This window comes from Elephantulus edwardii, unplaced genomic scaffold (assembly GCF_000299155.1).
Source record: "Elephantulus edwardii isolate Elephantulus edwardi_28Jun2011 unplaced genomic scaffold, EleEdw1.0 scaffold00237, whole genome shotgun sequence".
Classification (NCBI taxonomy): domain Eukaryota; kingdom Metazoa; phylum Chordata; class Mammalia; order Macroscelidea; family Macroscelididae; genus Elephantulus; species Elephantulus edwardii.
The window spans coordinates 88556-106141 of record NW_006399987.1 but is presented as its reverse complement, the minus strand read 5'-3'; the positions used below and the strand labels follow the sequence as shown (position 1 = coordinate 106141).

Sequence of the window (17586 nt, the reverse complement as noted above, 5' to 3'; positions counted from 1 at the left end):
ACACAGAAACCTTCCAGTGGTCTCTGAAGCTGTAGATAATGTCAGCTCTCAGAAATTTTGATTCTTTATTACATGTTTGGTTTGAAGAAATATTTCTTGGAGAAAAGCAATCTTGTTACCATCAAGAAAGAAGAGCAGGAAGGGAAGCACATCCTTTGATCTTGGAATCCCTGCATTGACACTCTTAGATTCAGAAGACACAGAGATGTAAGGTCTGGGTTGTGGAAAGCAGCAGCAGCAGCAGCAGCAGCAGAAAAGGGCGCAGAAGGGTCGTGGACATGTCTCTCTCCAAGTACTAGTTCCTCCTGAAAATATGCCCAAATTAAGTGAAATAAAGTTTTACCATTCTTACCTCTAAGCGGCCCTCTGGATACACTTCCTTCAAGACAGATTCGTTTGTTCATTGGCCATCCCTCAATCCTTTCTGCCAACACCACAACTCAGAGGCATTGATTCTTCTGTGATTTCCTTATTCATTGTCTAACTTTCAGATGCAGAGGAAGTAAATGAAAAGAACATGGTTTGGCTCAGGTACATCTCATTCTTGACATAGACATCCTCACCCTTCAGCATGTGGGAAAGTTCCTTGACAGCAGATTTTCACAATGCAATATGTCTTTTGGTTGCTTGAATGCTGCCACCATGGGTGTTGGGTGAAAGATGAAATTGTTGACAACTTCTATTTTTTCTCCATCCATCATAATGTTGCCTATTGGTCCACTGGTGAAGATTTTTTTTTTCCATTGATGTTGAGATACTACTTTATTGAAGGCTGTGGTCTTTGATCTTCTGCAGTGAAGGGAAAAATCAGAATACAATAAGAAATTGATCAACACAACAGCACTAAAGAAAAAGAAGACCTAGTGTGGTGTGGAAGGATTCAGGGAAATCAGAATTACAGGGGTAAAGTGGGGAGAGTGCAAATACATTGTGGGTATAAAATGGGTACAAATGGCTGAATGAAAAATTCACTTGCTTGACCAAGTTTCACTCAAATCATAATAAGGAATTGTTTTCAAAACTTTTCCAAATATTCCACATGCGATTTAGAAACCCCTTTTCCAAGTCCAAGGGGGAGGCACTGCCGCTCACAGCCGCCAGGTGGCACCCGCGGGCAGGCCCTCGGAACCGGAAGCGGGGCTGCGGGTCTCAAGGCCGGCAGCCATGTTTGTTCGCTTCGCTGCTGCGGGGTGAGCTAGGTGCCGCCTGTCCCGGCGTCCTGCGCGGTCAAGTTCACGGTCACGGTGCCGCGCTCAGTGTCAAAGGCGCGGCCTGGCTCGTAAACGAACCTCCCGGAGCCTTCCTGAGCCCGGCCTCCCGCCGCCACCTCCCTGTCCCTTCTTTGTCGCCGCTTTGCAGGCACCGCTCTCGGTCGCCAGCCGCCCTGTCTCCTCCCAGCCCCGACCAGTGAGCGGCTGCCGCTGCGCCTCTGGGCGCAGGATCGAGTCCCACCGTGGGAATCTTCTCTGAGCAAGAGGCTAGTGTCTCAGATCAGCATCCGCTCGTCCCGGGAGCGTGGGAAGAGGTCGAGGCCGGGGCTCGGGGGCTGGTCCTGCTCCTGCCGCCCCCCTCGCTGGCCGGTCACCTCCCCTTTGTTTTCTGCGCGTCATCAGACAGGACTACTGTTACATGTTGGTAAGAAAAAATATATATATAAATGTAATGAGGAATAATATTCCTCCCCATCCCGTCTGTTATGATTATAGGTCCTTATGATGAATAGATGAGAACTTAAGAAATCGGAATTGGAACGAGTGGATGCAATCAGAATCGGGAGGAGAATATTTAGTGGCATTGTTGTTGTTGTTGTGTGCCGTTAAGTCGTCTGCAACTCATAGCAACCCTGTGTACAATGGCTCTGAACTCTGTTCTATCCTGAGCCAAACCTTAACTGTCTCTGACACACCTACCCCTATTACCTTAGTCACTGTGTCAATCCACCTCATAGAGGGTCTTGCCCTCCTGCGCTGTCCCTCCACCCTCCCAAGCATGATGTCCCTCTCCAAGGACCAGTCACTTCTTGCAGCATGTCCAAAGTATGTCAGACGAAGCTTCAAAATGCTTGACTCCAAGGAGCAGCCAGGTTTCACCCTCTTCAGGACAAACCTGTTTGTTCTCATAGCAGTCCATGGCATATTCAACACTCTTCTCTAGCACCACAGCTCAAAGGCATCAATTCTCCTTCTGTCATCCCTACTTACTTATTTAGAGGCATATTTAATGGAATTTCTTCGACTGCAAGGCAGCCATAGTCATTATAATTGTTGGAGGTGGGGGGAAGCTGTCAGTTCTATAAGATTGTATAAAACAAAGATTGGAAAATGTTACTGAGTTTTGTAGCCTGAAAAAAATAAAAATATGACCGTAGCATAATTAAGAAGAGCCTTGACTATGGAGCTGGACTGCTTGGGTTTGAATCCTGACCATGCCACTTATTAGTTAGGTAGCCTTAACTATAGCAAATATAGTAATGCTCATGCTATGTTGATTTTCCACTCTTTTTTAATCTAGAAAACCATGAAAAGTCAACCAAAAACTACTATATGGCAATGCAGAAATTTGCCTTGCTAAAAAAATTAGTCATGAAACCATTATTTCCTAATTTAAGTCTTAAAAAGTCTCCTGATTGCCAGAAGGGTGAGGGTCATAGTATTAGCAGCCAGTTGCTAAGGAGCCTTGGTGACACACTGAGAGTTAAGTGTTGGTCCAGCTGTCCCAAAGGATGAAGGTTGGAACCCATCAGGAGAACAATGCGGCAGTCTCCCCCCCCCGCCCCCCCGTGGAAATCAACCACCTGGGGAAAGCCCCCGATTGGTCTCCAGGAGTAGCACCGGGCTGGACGCCAGTGATGGGAGCCCCCCAAGTAAACTTATACCAGCTGATGTCGGTAAAGGGGGAAGGCACGGTTCAGACTTTATATGAAACTTAGCCACTGGTGATCGTTATTTCTCACTGCACCTTGTGGATCATAGCTGTTTCACATCCTTTTACTGACAGAAAAAAAATCATATTTTGGAGGGTGGAGGGACAGTGCAAGAGAGGAAAACCTTTGATGAGATGGATTGACTCAGTGGGGTAATGGAGTTAGGTGTGTCAGAGACAATAAGGCTGGCTCAGGAATTGATGCCTTGTGGTGTTGGAGAAGAGTACTGAATATCCCATGGACGGCCAAAAGAACAAGCAGATAAATCTTGGAGAAAGTGCAGCCAGAGTTCTCCTTGGAGGCAAAGATGACAAAGTTCCATCTCACATACGTTGGTCGTTAGCAGGGGCTGTTCCTTGGAAAGGTAGAGAGTCAGCAAAGAAGAGGAAGAGACTCGACGAGAAGAATTGACACCGTGACTGCAGCAATGGGCTCACGTGTGTCAGAGACAGCGAGGATGGCACAGGAGGGGATGGGGTGTGGATCAGTGACTCCACGGCCCCTAACATCAGCGGATGTGTTCTGAACCCCTGTTTCCTTTTCCCAAGAATCTTTGCTGTCCTAAAAATAACTTTTGTTGTTCAGTGCCTAGGAGTGGACTACGGCTCCCAGCAGCTCTGTAAATAACAGGCCTTCACCCAGCCCCGTCCTGCACCACGTCCACGATCCCCGATACATTTGAGCCCACCCATGGTTATGGTCACTGTGTCAGTCCCCATGGTTACGGTCACTGTGTTGGTCTATCTTGTCGATGGTCTCTTTCAGACCTTCCACTTTTCCCCAGCATGATCTTTTTCCAAGGCCTGACGTCACCTGACAGCCTGGCCAAAGAACAGGAGACGAAGGTGTACCATCTTCGGGTGGTGCTCTGAACGGCACCCTGTTTGCACTTCCTCCAGGGCCGACTGGGTCCTGTTGGCACCCTGAGGGCTGGTCAGCACCCTTCTCCCACATTCTGGACGCTCAGTGGCATGGTCTGTAAAGAGTTGCCCTGCTCACCTTCTCAGGTGACTCAAACCCACCACCGGGTCTGAAGATGAAGTGGGCAGTCCACCACTGACAGCCTTGGAAACCCATGGAGGGGCATCTGTGTTGGCTTTTGTGACTCTGGGACAGTGAGAATCTGATGGGTTTAGGGAGCTCTGGGGCGTAGTTTTTAACGAGTTGCAGGAAATCAGGAGACGAATTGCATTGGGAAAGTCAGCTGTGAGGGACCTCTCACTGAATTACCTGAGTACTGAAGAGCAACGATGTCAGGCTGGAGACAAAGGTGCGCCTGATCCAGGCTGTAGTTTTCTCAGTTATGTGCTATGCATCGGAGAGTTGGACAGTGACTAGGGATAATAGAAAGAGAATTGATGCCTTTGAGCTGTGGTGCTGGAGAAGAGTGTTGAATATACCATGGACTGCTAGGAGAACAAACAGGTTTGTCCTGGAGAAGGTGAATCCGACGGAGTCGAGGATTCTGAAGCTTCGTCTGACATGCTTTGGGCATGTTGCAAGGAGGGACTGGTCCTTGGAGAGGGACATTATGTTTGGGAGAGTGGAGGGATGGCGTAGGAGAGGAAGACCCTTGATGAGATGGATCGATTCTGTGATTGGGGTGGTGGGAGTGAGTGTGTCAGAGACGGCAAGGTTGGCACAGGATAGAGCAGCGTTTAGGGCTCTTGTACCTAGGGTCGCTATGAATCGCAAGTGACTCGATGGCACATAACAACAACAACCTTTAACCTGAAGGCGGTGCATCTCCTTCAGTTCAGCGGCTCCTTGAGAAGGAGACGGGCAGCCTCCTCCCTTTACAGTTTACAGCCTCAGAGACCCAATGAGGTGGGGGCATTGTTATGAACTGGAACTGAATCGACAGCAGTAAACGACGGTGTGTGGTAGTAACCTTAGAGTCAAGTTAAACTGCCTGAAGGGAAAAATATTTAAGCAAAGACTTGCCCCTATTCCCAAACAGGAAACTCACAAATGAAAAAGACATTATCTTTGTAAAAAATTAAAATAAAACAAAATTAATCATCATTGAACTATGCCCATCATTACCCTGTGTTTTCTGGTCCTCACTGGATCTTTCTTATTTCCTTTACCCACTGCCTCCACCCACCAAATTGTGCAACCCTGTGATTTCATCCCTACCCATCCTCACCCTTCTGCTCCCCCCGCCTTACCCCTTTGGATTTCCATATGACCTGGCTAATTCCACTACTTGGAATATACCCTGAGCATATGAGAACTGAGGCACAAGCTGAGATTTGTACACCAGTGTTCATAGCAGCATTATTCACCATCACAAGAACATGGAAACAGCCCAAATGTCCAACCACAAATGAATGGATTGAGAAATTATAGTACATTCACACAATAGAATACTATGCAATACAAAGGAGCGATAACTTTATAAACTATTACCTCATTTTGGAGGGACTGGAGAGCATTATGCTGAATGAACTAACTCAGTCCCACAAGGATAAATATTGTATAAGACCATTATTGTAGAATGAGTATAAGGATCCAGGAGGGGTGGGACAGGCTGGAAGCAGAGGGATGTGGGTGTGCAGGGGGACTAATCATTGGGTTGTACAATTTGATGGGGGGGGGTGAGGGAAATTGAAAGAATTTGTTCAAATTTGTATTTGAGTTTTGTAAATAAACTAGTAGAAAAATTTAAAAAAAAACCAAAAAGTAAAAAAAAAGAAAAGGGGGGAAGTGGTTAAATTTAGCTCTATACATGAGTAAACAGAATTGATAGCATTGTGGGATGCATGAGGCGAGAGGGGGGTGCAGTTTGGAGAAATGTGTTTATAAATCCTTGCATGAGCAGAGAACCCAGTAGTGTCCATTGCTTGATGAAGTTGCTGTTGTTGTTGTTGTTGTTAGATGTCGTCAAGTCCAGCAGGACGTAAAATGAGTGACCCCACACACAGCAGCCCTGAATGCTACCCTATCCTGTGCCCACCACACAATGTCTTACTGAAACAATAAAAGACAAATGACTTTGGAGGTTCGATTGTGCAGGTTTGAGAGACCCAGATGGAAGGAGGCAATGGTAGCAGGCGGTTTGTGGCAAATCAGCAAAGAGGCTGTCTGCTCTGGGGGGGTTGAAAGCCCGTGGACAGCAGCCACTGAAGAGCATGGAGAAAGGCTAGGGGGGCAGTGTGTTTGCACTGCACATAGAGTTTGGAAACGAGAACCATGACTGAGCAGCGTCAGGCAGTTTGTTGAGAGCAAGTTAAAGAGGACCGAAGAGACCTAGACATGGAGATTGGTTGTGGATCTGAAAGGTGGCTATTGATTGTTCTTCGGTGCGCCATTGAATCAATTACAATTCATAGCAGCCCTGTGAACAGTATGAAAACCTTGCACTGTATTCATTATCTCCACCATGTGGATGGTTCAAAGGACATCTGTTGTTAGAATGTCTGCTCCTTGAATGACAGGCTCAGTGAATGTTTCACAACGTTGAATATTGACATCAGTAACCTGGAAATCTTTACAGAAAAGTTCTAGAATGACCTAGAGATTCTGCATAGTGAACAAGCTGAAAATAATACCTTTGAAAAAGGATGTGCAGTTCAAGAAATTAGTGAAAGGAAGGAAGGAGAGATGCTGGTCTAAAGATTGGGAGAGAGAGAACCTTTATGCAGAGACCAAGAAATGAAAAGGTAGGAGTCAGCTGGGCGGAGGTGAGGGACACGAAGTGGAAAGAAACAGGTTGGGAGACTGCTTTTAGAGAAAATGCAGTGATTTTCTTCTGATTAACTAGTTGACTGATTATAATAAGGCTGAAAGAGAAAATGTTCAGCAATCTTATCAGACAATACACTGCCTGATTATCTTGGAAAAAAATCTGTTTTCCCTGAAAAGTCACCTATGTTGATAGCAACTAAAACTGTGTGTGTTGACATACAAATGCACCATTCTCTGTGAGGACCCTCCATCTCAACTTTGGGTCCCTGACTCCCTGGAGGGTGTAAATCAGAAGCAGATCTTCCAGCCTGGCCAGGCCTGGGTCCTTCTTATGTTCTGATAGGAGTAAATACGTGATCTGGTAGCCTGAAGAAAGAGGCCTGGGTAGCGGTGGAGAATGCAGTTTCATGGTTCATGTAACGGAAAAATGGAGGCTGATCTACCTTTAAAAATAAATGCCCTCACGGTGAAACACTGCCTTGAATTGGCCTAGAAGCCCATCTATGGAAAGACCAAACACCTCTCTGCCTCCTTACTCAGCACTGTTTTCTCCCCTTCTTCTTCTTGCATTTCAGGTCCTACGTGGGACACATGAAGAGCTATCCCAGTCCAGGCAGCTGGAAGACTTAGGGCAACGATCTTGCACGTCCATACATCTCAAGCACAGATTTTAAGTGACCTGACTGGTGTGTGGACTCAGATTTCTTATCTGCCTCCAGTCTGCCTAGTGACCCTCCTTCCACTCCTCTCTCTCTTATTAAAGTGGTTTCTTGGGCTCAGAGAGGACGTTCCTTTGCACTCCCAGAAACAGGAGCAAGGATATGGTGAGTGCTTTGGGGAACTGAGTCGTCCTTGCCATAATAACATGGTGAGGCTTGGAGTGAACTGTGGGATGATCAGCTGTGTGCCGTGGGCCCTGAGGTGCCCCAGTGAGCTGAAAAGGTGACAGAGGATGCCAGTGGAGTGAACGCTGGGAAGCATCCCCAGGCCATGCCCCCTTGTCACTGACTGGGCCCTTCTTTTATGTTTATGTAGGGTTTTTTCCATGATTTCTGTGGTCCCTTCTTGATGTGTCCTGCAGAGCGGGCGTCGTGGGGTATTAACTATCATTGGCTTGCGGTTCAGTATTAAATGGCAGAATCTCCTGAGCAAAGCCTGACGATGGGACAGCTCTGACTGAGAATGCTGAGTGCCAAGCCCTCCAGAACCATCTTTGTTCTGTCATGAAACCGTTTCCTTGACTTCTGCCAGCAGCATTTTCTGTGTCGTTCTAAAACCACTTTATATACTGGGGAATACAGGGAATAGGGGAAGCACCCTCGTGTATATGAGATACTTGGGTGCTGGGGAATACAGGGAGAGCGAGTTCATAGGGGAAGCACCCGCGTGTATATAAGGTACTGGGTGGCACCTGGTGCTGTCTTGGCCTCACCAAAGGTATGAACCTAGGTATAGTGAGTTCTGTTGCATTCTGCGGGGGCTTTGCTCAGTACAGAAGGAATGCTTTAGTGCCTTATGGCTTTCAGGTACGAGACGCACCAATCACCAGTCTGGTTCCCACAACCACACCCCTGAGTAATTAAATCTACTGCTGCTGGGTTGGCTCAAACTCCTGCTGACCTTCCACTAAGTTTCTGAGGCTTCCACGACTTTCTAGAAGACCGCCCACCCTTCTCCTTCGGTGCATCTAGTGAATTAGAACTGCCAGCCTCTCCGCTGGCTGTCCACTATGTTTATACACTCCAATACCAGTGTCCCTTGTCTCTGCCTCGTTGTTGTTAGGTGACATCAAATTAACTGAATCATCACAACCCAATAACGAAGGTTCGGACCTGAACTTTGCGCTAACCTGCGCCTTCCTCACCAGCCTCGCTGTTAACGGTCACTGTGTCCGACCATCTAGTCAAGGTTCTTCCTCTCTGTCACTGACCCGCTACCATCCCCAGCATATCTCTTCCAGTGGCTGGTCTCTTCCTGATGACATGCGAGTATGTGAGAGGAAGTCCCTCCATCCTGAACACTAAGGAGTAAGTGTAACTCTGGTTACACTTCGTCAGGACAGATTTGTTTGTTCTTTTAGCAGTCCATGGTATATTCGGTATTCTTCACCAATACTGCAATTCAAAGGCAACAGTTCTTTAGTCTTCCTTCATTGTCCAACTTTTAGGGACATAGGACACAGTTGAAAAGGTACTGCTGGTATAGTTGTTGATGTATGTGCCATCGAGTCGACTCTGACTCTTAGCATTCCTATGAATAAGAGCTCTAAACCTTGCCCTATCCTGAGCCAACCTTACTGTCTCAGACACTCCTGTCTCCATTGCCACAGTCACTATATTGATCCATCGCATCCAAGGTCTTCCTCTTCTGTGCTGACCCTCCACCCTTCCAAGCATGAAGTCCTTCTCCAAGGACTAGCGACATGCCCAAAGTATGTGAGAAGGAGCTTCAAAAATTCTTGCTTCCAAGGAGCAAATTGGTTTCATCCTCTCTAGGACAGACTTCAAGAGTTAAAGCCCTGCAATTTCAACTGCTCTCCACAGTCTTGATTTACATTGTAAAATTTCAGTATTGTATGGTGCTGAAGCAGCTCAACGTATAATGTGTGTATTTAAGTTCTTGGACTTAGAGTTACTAGAGGAAGAAAATTTCTGCATCATTTAGTGTGTTTCTACCAAGAATTTTTCTATCATTAAATATAAACTTCTTAAGCACTTTAACAGATAAAAAGGTTAACTCTAAAGCTTACTTAATTTTGAGGAGTTCTGACAGACCCCTGTTACATTTAATAAGTCATGCCAGAGCCGTTTTAATATGTTCAATTAACTTAGCCATTTTAAGTTTGATTTTATTATTAGTATTAATTTTAATGAAAATTTACAGAAACTTTTAATTTCCATTTATTCATTGTTGCACTTTCCCCCTGCCCACTTTTCTACCCCAGTTCACTCTTCTCTTTGAAAAGTAAAAGAAAAATTCTTTCATTGTTATATAATCCCTCCCCCCAAGTCCACTCCATTATGCAGCCTTCGTTCTGGACTCCTGTTATGACTATAAAACCTAATCATATATCCCTTTTAAACAGTTTTCTCCCTCATCTGTTTCAATGCAGTATATGTTATTTATCCCATCTTTCTCAGTCTCCCCCTAACCATGATGTCAGTCCTGTTTTACAACAGTGTCACTATGCAGTATTTGTCATTTTGTGACTGAGATATTTCACTCAGCATAATGTCCTCCAGGGTCACCCATTTTGATTAATATTGCATGAGTTCCTTGTTTTTCAATGCAGCGTGGTATTCCATTGTGTCAGTATACCACAGCTTCTCTATCCAGTTGTTTGTTGATGGGCCCTTAGGTTGTTTCCAACTCCTTGCTATTGTGAACAAAGCCACAGTAAACATGGGTGTGCATATATCTGCTTGGGTGGCAGTTATGGTTTCTTTGGGTTATATTCCCAGTAGTGGAATTGCTGGGTCAATTGGTATCTCTCTTTGCAACTTTTTAAGAAAATGCCGCACCATCAACCAGTTTCTCCACAGCTTCACCAGCATTTGTTGCTTGCTGTTCTGTTAAATTTTGCTATTCTTACTGAGGTGAGATGGTATCTCATAGTTTTTTTTATTTGCATCTCTCTTAGAGCTAAGAATTTTGAACATTTCTTCATGTGTTTGTTGACCATCTAAATGTCTTCTTTGGTGAAGTGTCTGTTTATATCCTGTGTCCATTTTTCAATTGGATTGTTTACCTTTATCTTGTTGTGGTGCTCAAGTATTTTATAAATTCTAGAGATAAGTCCCTCATCTGACATGTCATTATCAAATACTTTTTCCCTGTCTGTGAGTTCCCTTTTACCCTGTTGGAGAAGTTTCTGGATAGGGAATTGATTCTTAGAAGGTCCCATTCATCTATTTTACCCTCTCCTGGTTGTAGAAAAATTTTTATTATTTTTTCTGTGTACTGTCAAGTTGGATCTGACTGGTACAGGAAGAGATTGTCCCTCCTTCTCCAGCAGAGCATCTGGTGGGTTTGAACCACATACCTCTGGGATTGCAGTGCAGCTTCTTGCCACTAGGCCACCAGAGCTCCCTTTATTTAGCCATTTTATAAGCTTCTTTTCTGGCTGAGTTAAAATACTTGTACAGACTGATGTATCCTTTGTGATTTATGTAAGTATTAGTACCAGTTGGGCCCTAAATTATTAAATTTAAATTGTTTTATTACTTTTAATTTCTGGTAAAGGAACATATGATCTTATTTAATATGTTGTTGTTGTTATGAGCTGTTGAGTCTGAACTGCCTCATTGCCGACACTCCAGCAGGATTTCAGAGGCTGTAAATCACACATGAGTAGATTACCCATCTTCTCCCCCTAGGAGTGGCTAGTAGATCTGAACCTTGTGCCTTTGGGTTGGCAGAACAGCTCCTTACCACTAGGTCACCAGAGCTCCCTTTGATGTTCTTTGATAAAATTGTTGTTGTTGTTGTTGTTGTAGTATACCACAGTGGTGGAAACAGCTTACGGCTGACACACCAGCATGTTCTCAGAGGCAGTAAATGACATGGGAGGAGCCTGCCCGTCTTTCTCCTGTGGAGCAGCTGGTCCATTCAAGCTGCATTCATCTGGGTTGGGAGCACAGCTCTTTACTATTAAGACACCAGAACTCTCTTTCGTATGTGTTGTTGTTGGGTGCCGCCAAGTCGTCTATTGACCCTATGAACAACAGCTCTAAACCCTGTCCTAGCTTTTTCTTCCCCGACACACTTGAGCCCGTTGCCATAGGCACTATCCATCTCACAGAGCAAATTCCTATCTTTAGCTGTCCCTCCACCTATTCGAAAGAAAAGCCTCTTCTTAGAACATGCCCAAAGTATTTGAGACAGAGCTTCACAACACTTCCCACTGAAGAGCCCCAGTTCACTTTTCTCTTTTAAAAAATTCTTTCATTATTGCACAATTTCCTCCCCTCCTCCCAGTCCATTTTGCTATGCACCTCTTATTCTGGACTATTGTCATGCAGATAATACCTAATCATATATTTCTTTTAAACAGTTCTTTCCCTCATTTGTTTCAATGCAGTGTACATTATTTATCCCATCTTAGTTTCCGCACGACCCCCACGTCAGTCCTATTTTATAACAGTGGCACTGTGCAGTATTTGTCCTTTTGCGACTGAGATATTTCACTCAGCATAGTGTCCTCCAGGGTCACCCGTTTTGTATAATACTTTATGAGTTCCTTGTTTCTCAGTGCTGCGTAGTATTCCATTGTGTGAATACACAACAGTTTATCCATTTGTTTGTTGATGGGCACTTGTGTTTCCATCTCTTTGCTATTGCGAACAACACAGTGATAAACATAGGCATACATATATCTGATTGGGTGGCAGCTCTCATTTCTTTAGGATATATTCCTAGTAGAATTGTTGGGTCAAATGGTATTTCTGTTTCCAACTTTTTAAGAAAGCACCATACTGCCTTCCACAGTGGTTGCACCATTTTGCACTTCCACAAACAGTGGAAGTTTCTCCACAACCTCTCCAGCATTTGTTGTTTCTTTTTAACTTTTAAGTGTATTTGCTTATGTCTCTAAAACCAACAGAAAGGATGACAGCACAACCGCAAAGTTTTTTTTAAAGTGCTTGACTGGTATACAAAAAAATTCATAATTCTCCAGAAGAACACTCCTGTTTTAGCAGGTAGACTCTGCTAGAGTTCTTAGAGAAAATATGATCATCTCAGAGCCCTGAGTTGCCAGCTTGTTTTTACAGCTTGTCCCCATGCCTGTGAGGGGCAAAGGGAAAAAAACATTTCCAGTCTCCATGATTTCCCAATTGTTAATGTACCCTGACCCAAACCTGCCCTTTATGTGTGCTAGAGCATTCATTGGCCTTTATGGAAGAAAGTGGGAAATTTTTTTGTTCACAAGGTAGTGAGAGATTAATTAAAGCATTTCTCTAACTTCTATGTTTTCCAACTATTGTAGGCCATAGAAAAAAAAGAAGACTAGAACTGATCATAAACTGTGGAGACTTTCCCTCCCATCCCCCTCTAGTATGGTGGAAATTTATATAGTCAATGAGAAAAAGACTAGATCGTGAACAGAAGTGGATATGACTTGGAGTAGACCTTGAATGACCCTTACGTCCAATCCTGGGAATTCTCAGTTCCCCAGATCTCTCAGCCTTTCTCTTCCTCTCTCTCATATTAGAACACGTGACCCCATGCTGACATGGAATATGTATGTTTTAGGCCTCAGTGATCATTGAGGATGTGGCTATGGTCTTTACCCAGGAAGAGTGGGCTTTGCTGGATCTTGCTCAGAGGAAACTCTATCAAGATGTGATGTTGGAAACCTTCAGAAACCTGGCCTCAGTAGGTAAAAATGATCGTTTTATTTCTTTAGGGGGAAAAAAAATATTGTACTCATTTACCCCAGTATTTTGTCTGTGGGATTGGAATTCACAAAACAAGCATGGTCCTTGATCTGTAGAGCTTATAGCCTCCCTTCCCCATTGTCTTACTTGTGTGATGCAGCTTTGACAGTAGTACAAGTTGGTGATTTAATGAATAAATTTCTTTACTCACGTTTAGGAGACCAGAAGTCTGACTTCAGGCTCTATGGGAGGACTTTGTCTGGGAAAGGTCTTTGATTTTCCATCTCCTGTTCCTGACTCTTTGGTAGTCTTTCATGTGACATGGCAGTGTTGGCCTCTAACTCTTCTTCATGGTGGTTGTTGTTGTTGTCGTTAAGTGCCTTCGAGTTGGAGGCAACTAATGACCCTGTGAACGAAAGGCATGAACACTTGTATTACTTCCATCTTTTTTCCAAGTTCATACGGTTTCCAGAGACAAGCTACTCCGCAAGTGGATGCCACTCCTCCTGCTTCCAAGCTTGTTTTAATCGGGGAGCTCCACCAAACACTGTCCACCGTGGGTAACCATTATTGCATTTGACACATCAAAAAAACAAAAACACCCAAACATTCCACAATGACCCTCAACCAAAACAAGAGAGCCCGTCTTACAGAGTCCAGTCGCTTCACCCAGTTTCCAAAATGGAGACAAGGCCTTGGCCTTAAATTCAAGTGTCCTCCTGGAGGTCTTACTGACTCTAAACATGAGGCTTAAATAATGAAAATAATCGACACAGACTCTCAACCAAAATAAGAGTGACATCATACAGCGTCAAGCCAGTTGAAGTCCATAATGGAAGACAAGGCCTTTGCAATATATATTGTTGTTGTTGAGTGCCATCTATTACTAACCCCATAAACAAAAGACTTTAACTTTTTTCTATACCTATTGTCCTTTCTCTCAGTTTATAGAGTTTCCACAGGCATGTTTAGGAAGTGGATGCCACTCCTGCTTCCAAGCCTGTCTTAATCTGTTAACTAACCAGTTATTGTCAACCAAGTGTAACCAGCTTGTTTTATATCTTTTTTTTTATGTCAGGAGAGATTGACTTAACATGCCCTGTACTAAAACTCTATCATTAACAAAACAAAGAAAACTTATTTCTAAATGAGATTATAACCACACGTATGGTGTTTGGATTCATGATGCACGTTTCAGGAGTTACAATGAACTCTGTAACACCAGTATAAAACTCTATATTAAATGAGTTTTGAGTTCTCTTGTTCACATTAAAAGACTGAAGACTCTTTAAATGTTCCAGGTGTAAACATTGTTCCAGCGTTGTTTTAGAGGCACTGATTAATTTCTGGTTTGGGATTATATCAAGTTCTAATCCATTTTCTTACAAGATTGGCATGATATTTTTTTTCCACATATATAGTATAAACCTGCTTTGAAACCCTACTGACCAAAGAGTTGGCACAGTGTTGGTGAAATGTTCATTGCTCTGCACTGACTTCCCCCGTGGCATGCATTTCTCAGGAGCACCCTGTCTTCTCTCAGAAAACCAAGGGGATGATCTAACAAGAGCAGAGCACCACTTTGTTGCAGAGCACTAGGAAAGCACTCACTTTTTAAAGGCCCTGCCCTGTCTTAAAGAAAATTAGATTTACATCATTTAGCACAAAATAATGTCTTCCAAATTAATAATTAATTTTTTAAAAAATTATCTTTAAGAGTGAGGATAAACTTGTAGCTTTCCGATTTTCACTCATCTGGCATTCTCAGCCCCCTCACTCTTGTGATGTTGGAGGCTAACTTTACTTCTTCTCTATTAATATTACCTGTGTATAGTGTATGATATATTTCTATGTCATATAGAAATCTTTCCTAGTTAAAGGCTTTTTCAACATTGTCAATTTTCTGATACAGCAGAATGTATATAAGTCTTTCTTTATTCATAGTAGGTTTCCATCTCACACACCCCCAATAAATTCTTTACTTTTTGTTTTACATTATAAACCTCACCTTGACTCACTCTGCCAGTATCTCAAACCCTTGGAAAAAAGTTATCCAGTCAACATGTAATAATTCAACTCAAGAAGAATAACTGCTGGTCCTCCATGTTAGAAGAAATCTTCAAATCATCTGGCAGCGAAGATCAGTCTAAAACCCAGGAGGAACATTTGAGGTGAGTGCTGTTTAAAGAAGTGAACACAGTACCTCTGGAGAAAAATGATAACATGTATAAGATAGATACACACACACCTTTTAGTTCAAAAATTATTTGTTCTGAGACACCGTAACATTTTCATATAGGTGAGTCAGATAATGAGTACTTAAAATACACTTTTCTTGTACAGAATTATCACAAAGCATAATATTTTAAAAAATCAGTAACAATAATGTTAATATTTCTGTTAGTTGACTTAATATGTCAAACAATACAAAAACCATGCATGTTTACAGAGTTTGGTTAATAGTGAAATGAGAATATATGTCCAACAGTGCGTTCCTTATTTTTGACAGAATGCGTCCAGTAGAGAGCCTCTGTGCAAGTCATGAAAACACTCAATGTGGAAAAACCTTCAGCCAGATTTCCGATCTTACTGGGTTGAACAGAAATTCTCCAGAAGTAAATCCTTTTGAATGCTGTGAGTGTGAACCGGTCTTCATGGACAACTCTTCAAGTACACATCCTAACATACTAAATACTGGATGTAATACTAGTCAATCTAAGGAATGTAGAGAAGCTTGCAGTTGTTCTATGAGAACATTTACTGGAGAGAAATCTGATAAATGTAAAGTATGTGGCAAAGATTTCATTTGTGTCTCAAACCTTTATAATCCCATGACCATAGTAAATGGAGAGAAACCCTGTGAATGTAACAAATGTGGAAAGGATTTCCTAATTTTTTCATCTGAGCAGAAATGTAAAAATTGTTGTAAACCATGTAGCCCTTCATTTGTCGCTGTGCCTGAAAAAATTCATAACAGAGATAAGCTGCATGAATATAATGAATGTGAAAAGGCTTTTAGTGATTCCTTACAACTCACTGCACATGAGGAAATTCACAGAGAGAGGCTTTATGAGTGTAAGGAATGTGGAAAAGCCTTTAATCAGGCCTCATCCCTCACTATACACATAAGAACACATAGCATTGTGAGACCTTATAAATGTAAAGAATGTGGAAAAGCTTTTAGTCGTTCCTCATACCTCACTGAGCATATTAGAACTCACAGTGGAGAAAGACCTTATAAATGTAACGAATGTGGGAAAGCCTTTAGTCGTTCATCATACCTCAGTGAACACATAAGAACTCATAGTGGAGTAAGGCCTTATGAGTGTAAAGAATGTGGAAAAGCTTTTAGTTCTTCTTCACACCTCACTACACATAAAAGAATACATAGTGGAGAAAGACCTTATCCATGTAAGGTGTGTGGGAAAACCTTTAGTGATTCTTCGTCCCTCAATCAGCATTTAAGAACTCACAGTGGAGAGAGGCCTTATGAATGTAAGGAATGTGGGAAAGCCTTTAGTCGATCCACGTACCTGACCGAGCACATCAGAACCCACAGTGGCCTGAGGCCCTACGTGTGTAAGGAGTGCGGAAAAGCTTTCAGCCAGTCCTCACACCTCACTACACATCTCAGGACTCACAGTGGAGAGAGAGCGTATGAATGTCAAGAGTGTGGGAAAGTGTTTAGGCAATCTTCCAACCTCACCACACACAGGAGAACTCACAGTGGCGAGAGACCTTATGAATGTAAGGAATGTGGGAAAGCCTTTAGCCAGTCGTCAGCCCTCACCAAACATGTAAGAATTCACAGTAGAGCGAGGCCTTATGAATGTAAAAAATGTGGGAAAACCTTTACGTTGTTCTCCCACCTCACTGCGCATTTAACAACTCACAGTGGAGAGAGAGGGCTTATTAATGTGATGAATGTGACGAAACATTTAGCCAGTTCTCAGTCCTTATTAACTTTCAGTAACCTTACGGTGGGGATGGACCTTATGAATGTAACTAATCTGGGAAAACTGTTGCTCATCCCTCTTACCTCAGAAACACAAAAGTAGGCTTAGCGGTGGAGAGAAACTATATGAGGAATGCAATGAAGCCTCTAGTTTTTCTTTGTGTCTCTAAAAATCTAATAAGTCACAATGGACAGTGTTATGAGTGTAAAGAAGTGGATGTGAAAGTCTCCAGATGGTTCTTATTCATTGGAACACATCTAGGTTAGTATATAGAAGAACAGAAGAAAAACCCATACAGGTCTATTAAGTATTATCATTGGATAACTTTTGTGTATTTTCTCTTTGCCCACCTGAACGTAGACACATGGCAGATTAACAACTTAAATATAGCATGTAAGAAAATGAGTCATTCAAATTTGTACATTTGGGAAACTCATCTGAACCTATGAGCCATCATAGTGGACAGAGAACTCGTGTGAATGCAAGGTCCATTGTGGACTGATCCTAGGAGAGTGAAATTTGATGGGCACCTTCAGGATACCTATGAGATCTCACACACTGGAGAGACTCTTCGATGGTAATCATTGTGAGAAAGGAGTCTTACATAATTTCTGTTTGTGTCTATGAGAACATTTATACT

The 17586-nt window shown here is 43.0% G+C and overlaps 1 protein-coding gene across 1 annotated transcript; it reads left to right on the top strand.

The window, feature by feature from the left end:
- Positions 1-1039: 1039 nt before the first annotated feature.
- LOC102871981 (zinc finger protein 26-like) lies at positions 1040-17048 on the top strand. Its single transcript, XM_006898804.1, has 3 exons — positions 1040-1190; positions 1360-1525; positions 15929-17048. The coding sequence occupies exons 1-3, from the start codon at positions 1040-1042 to the stop codon at positions 17046-17048; spliced, it is 1437 nt and encodes a 478-aa protein (XP_006898866.1).
- Positions 17049-17586: the final 538 nt, after the last annotated feature.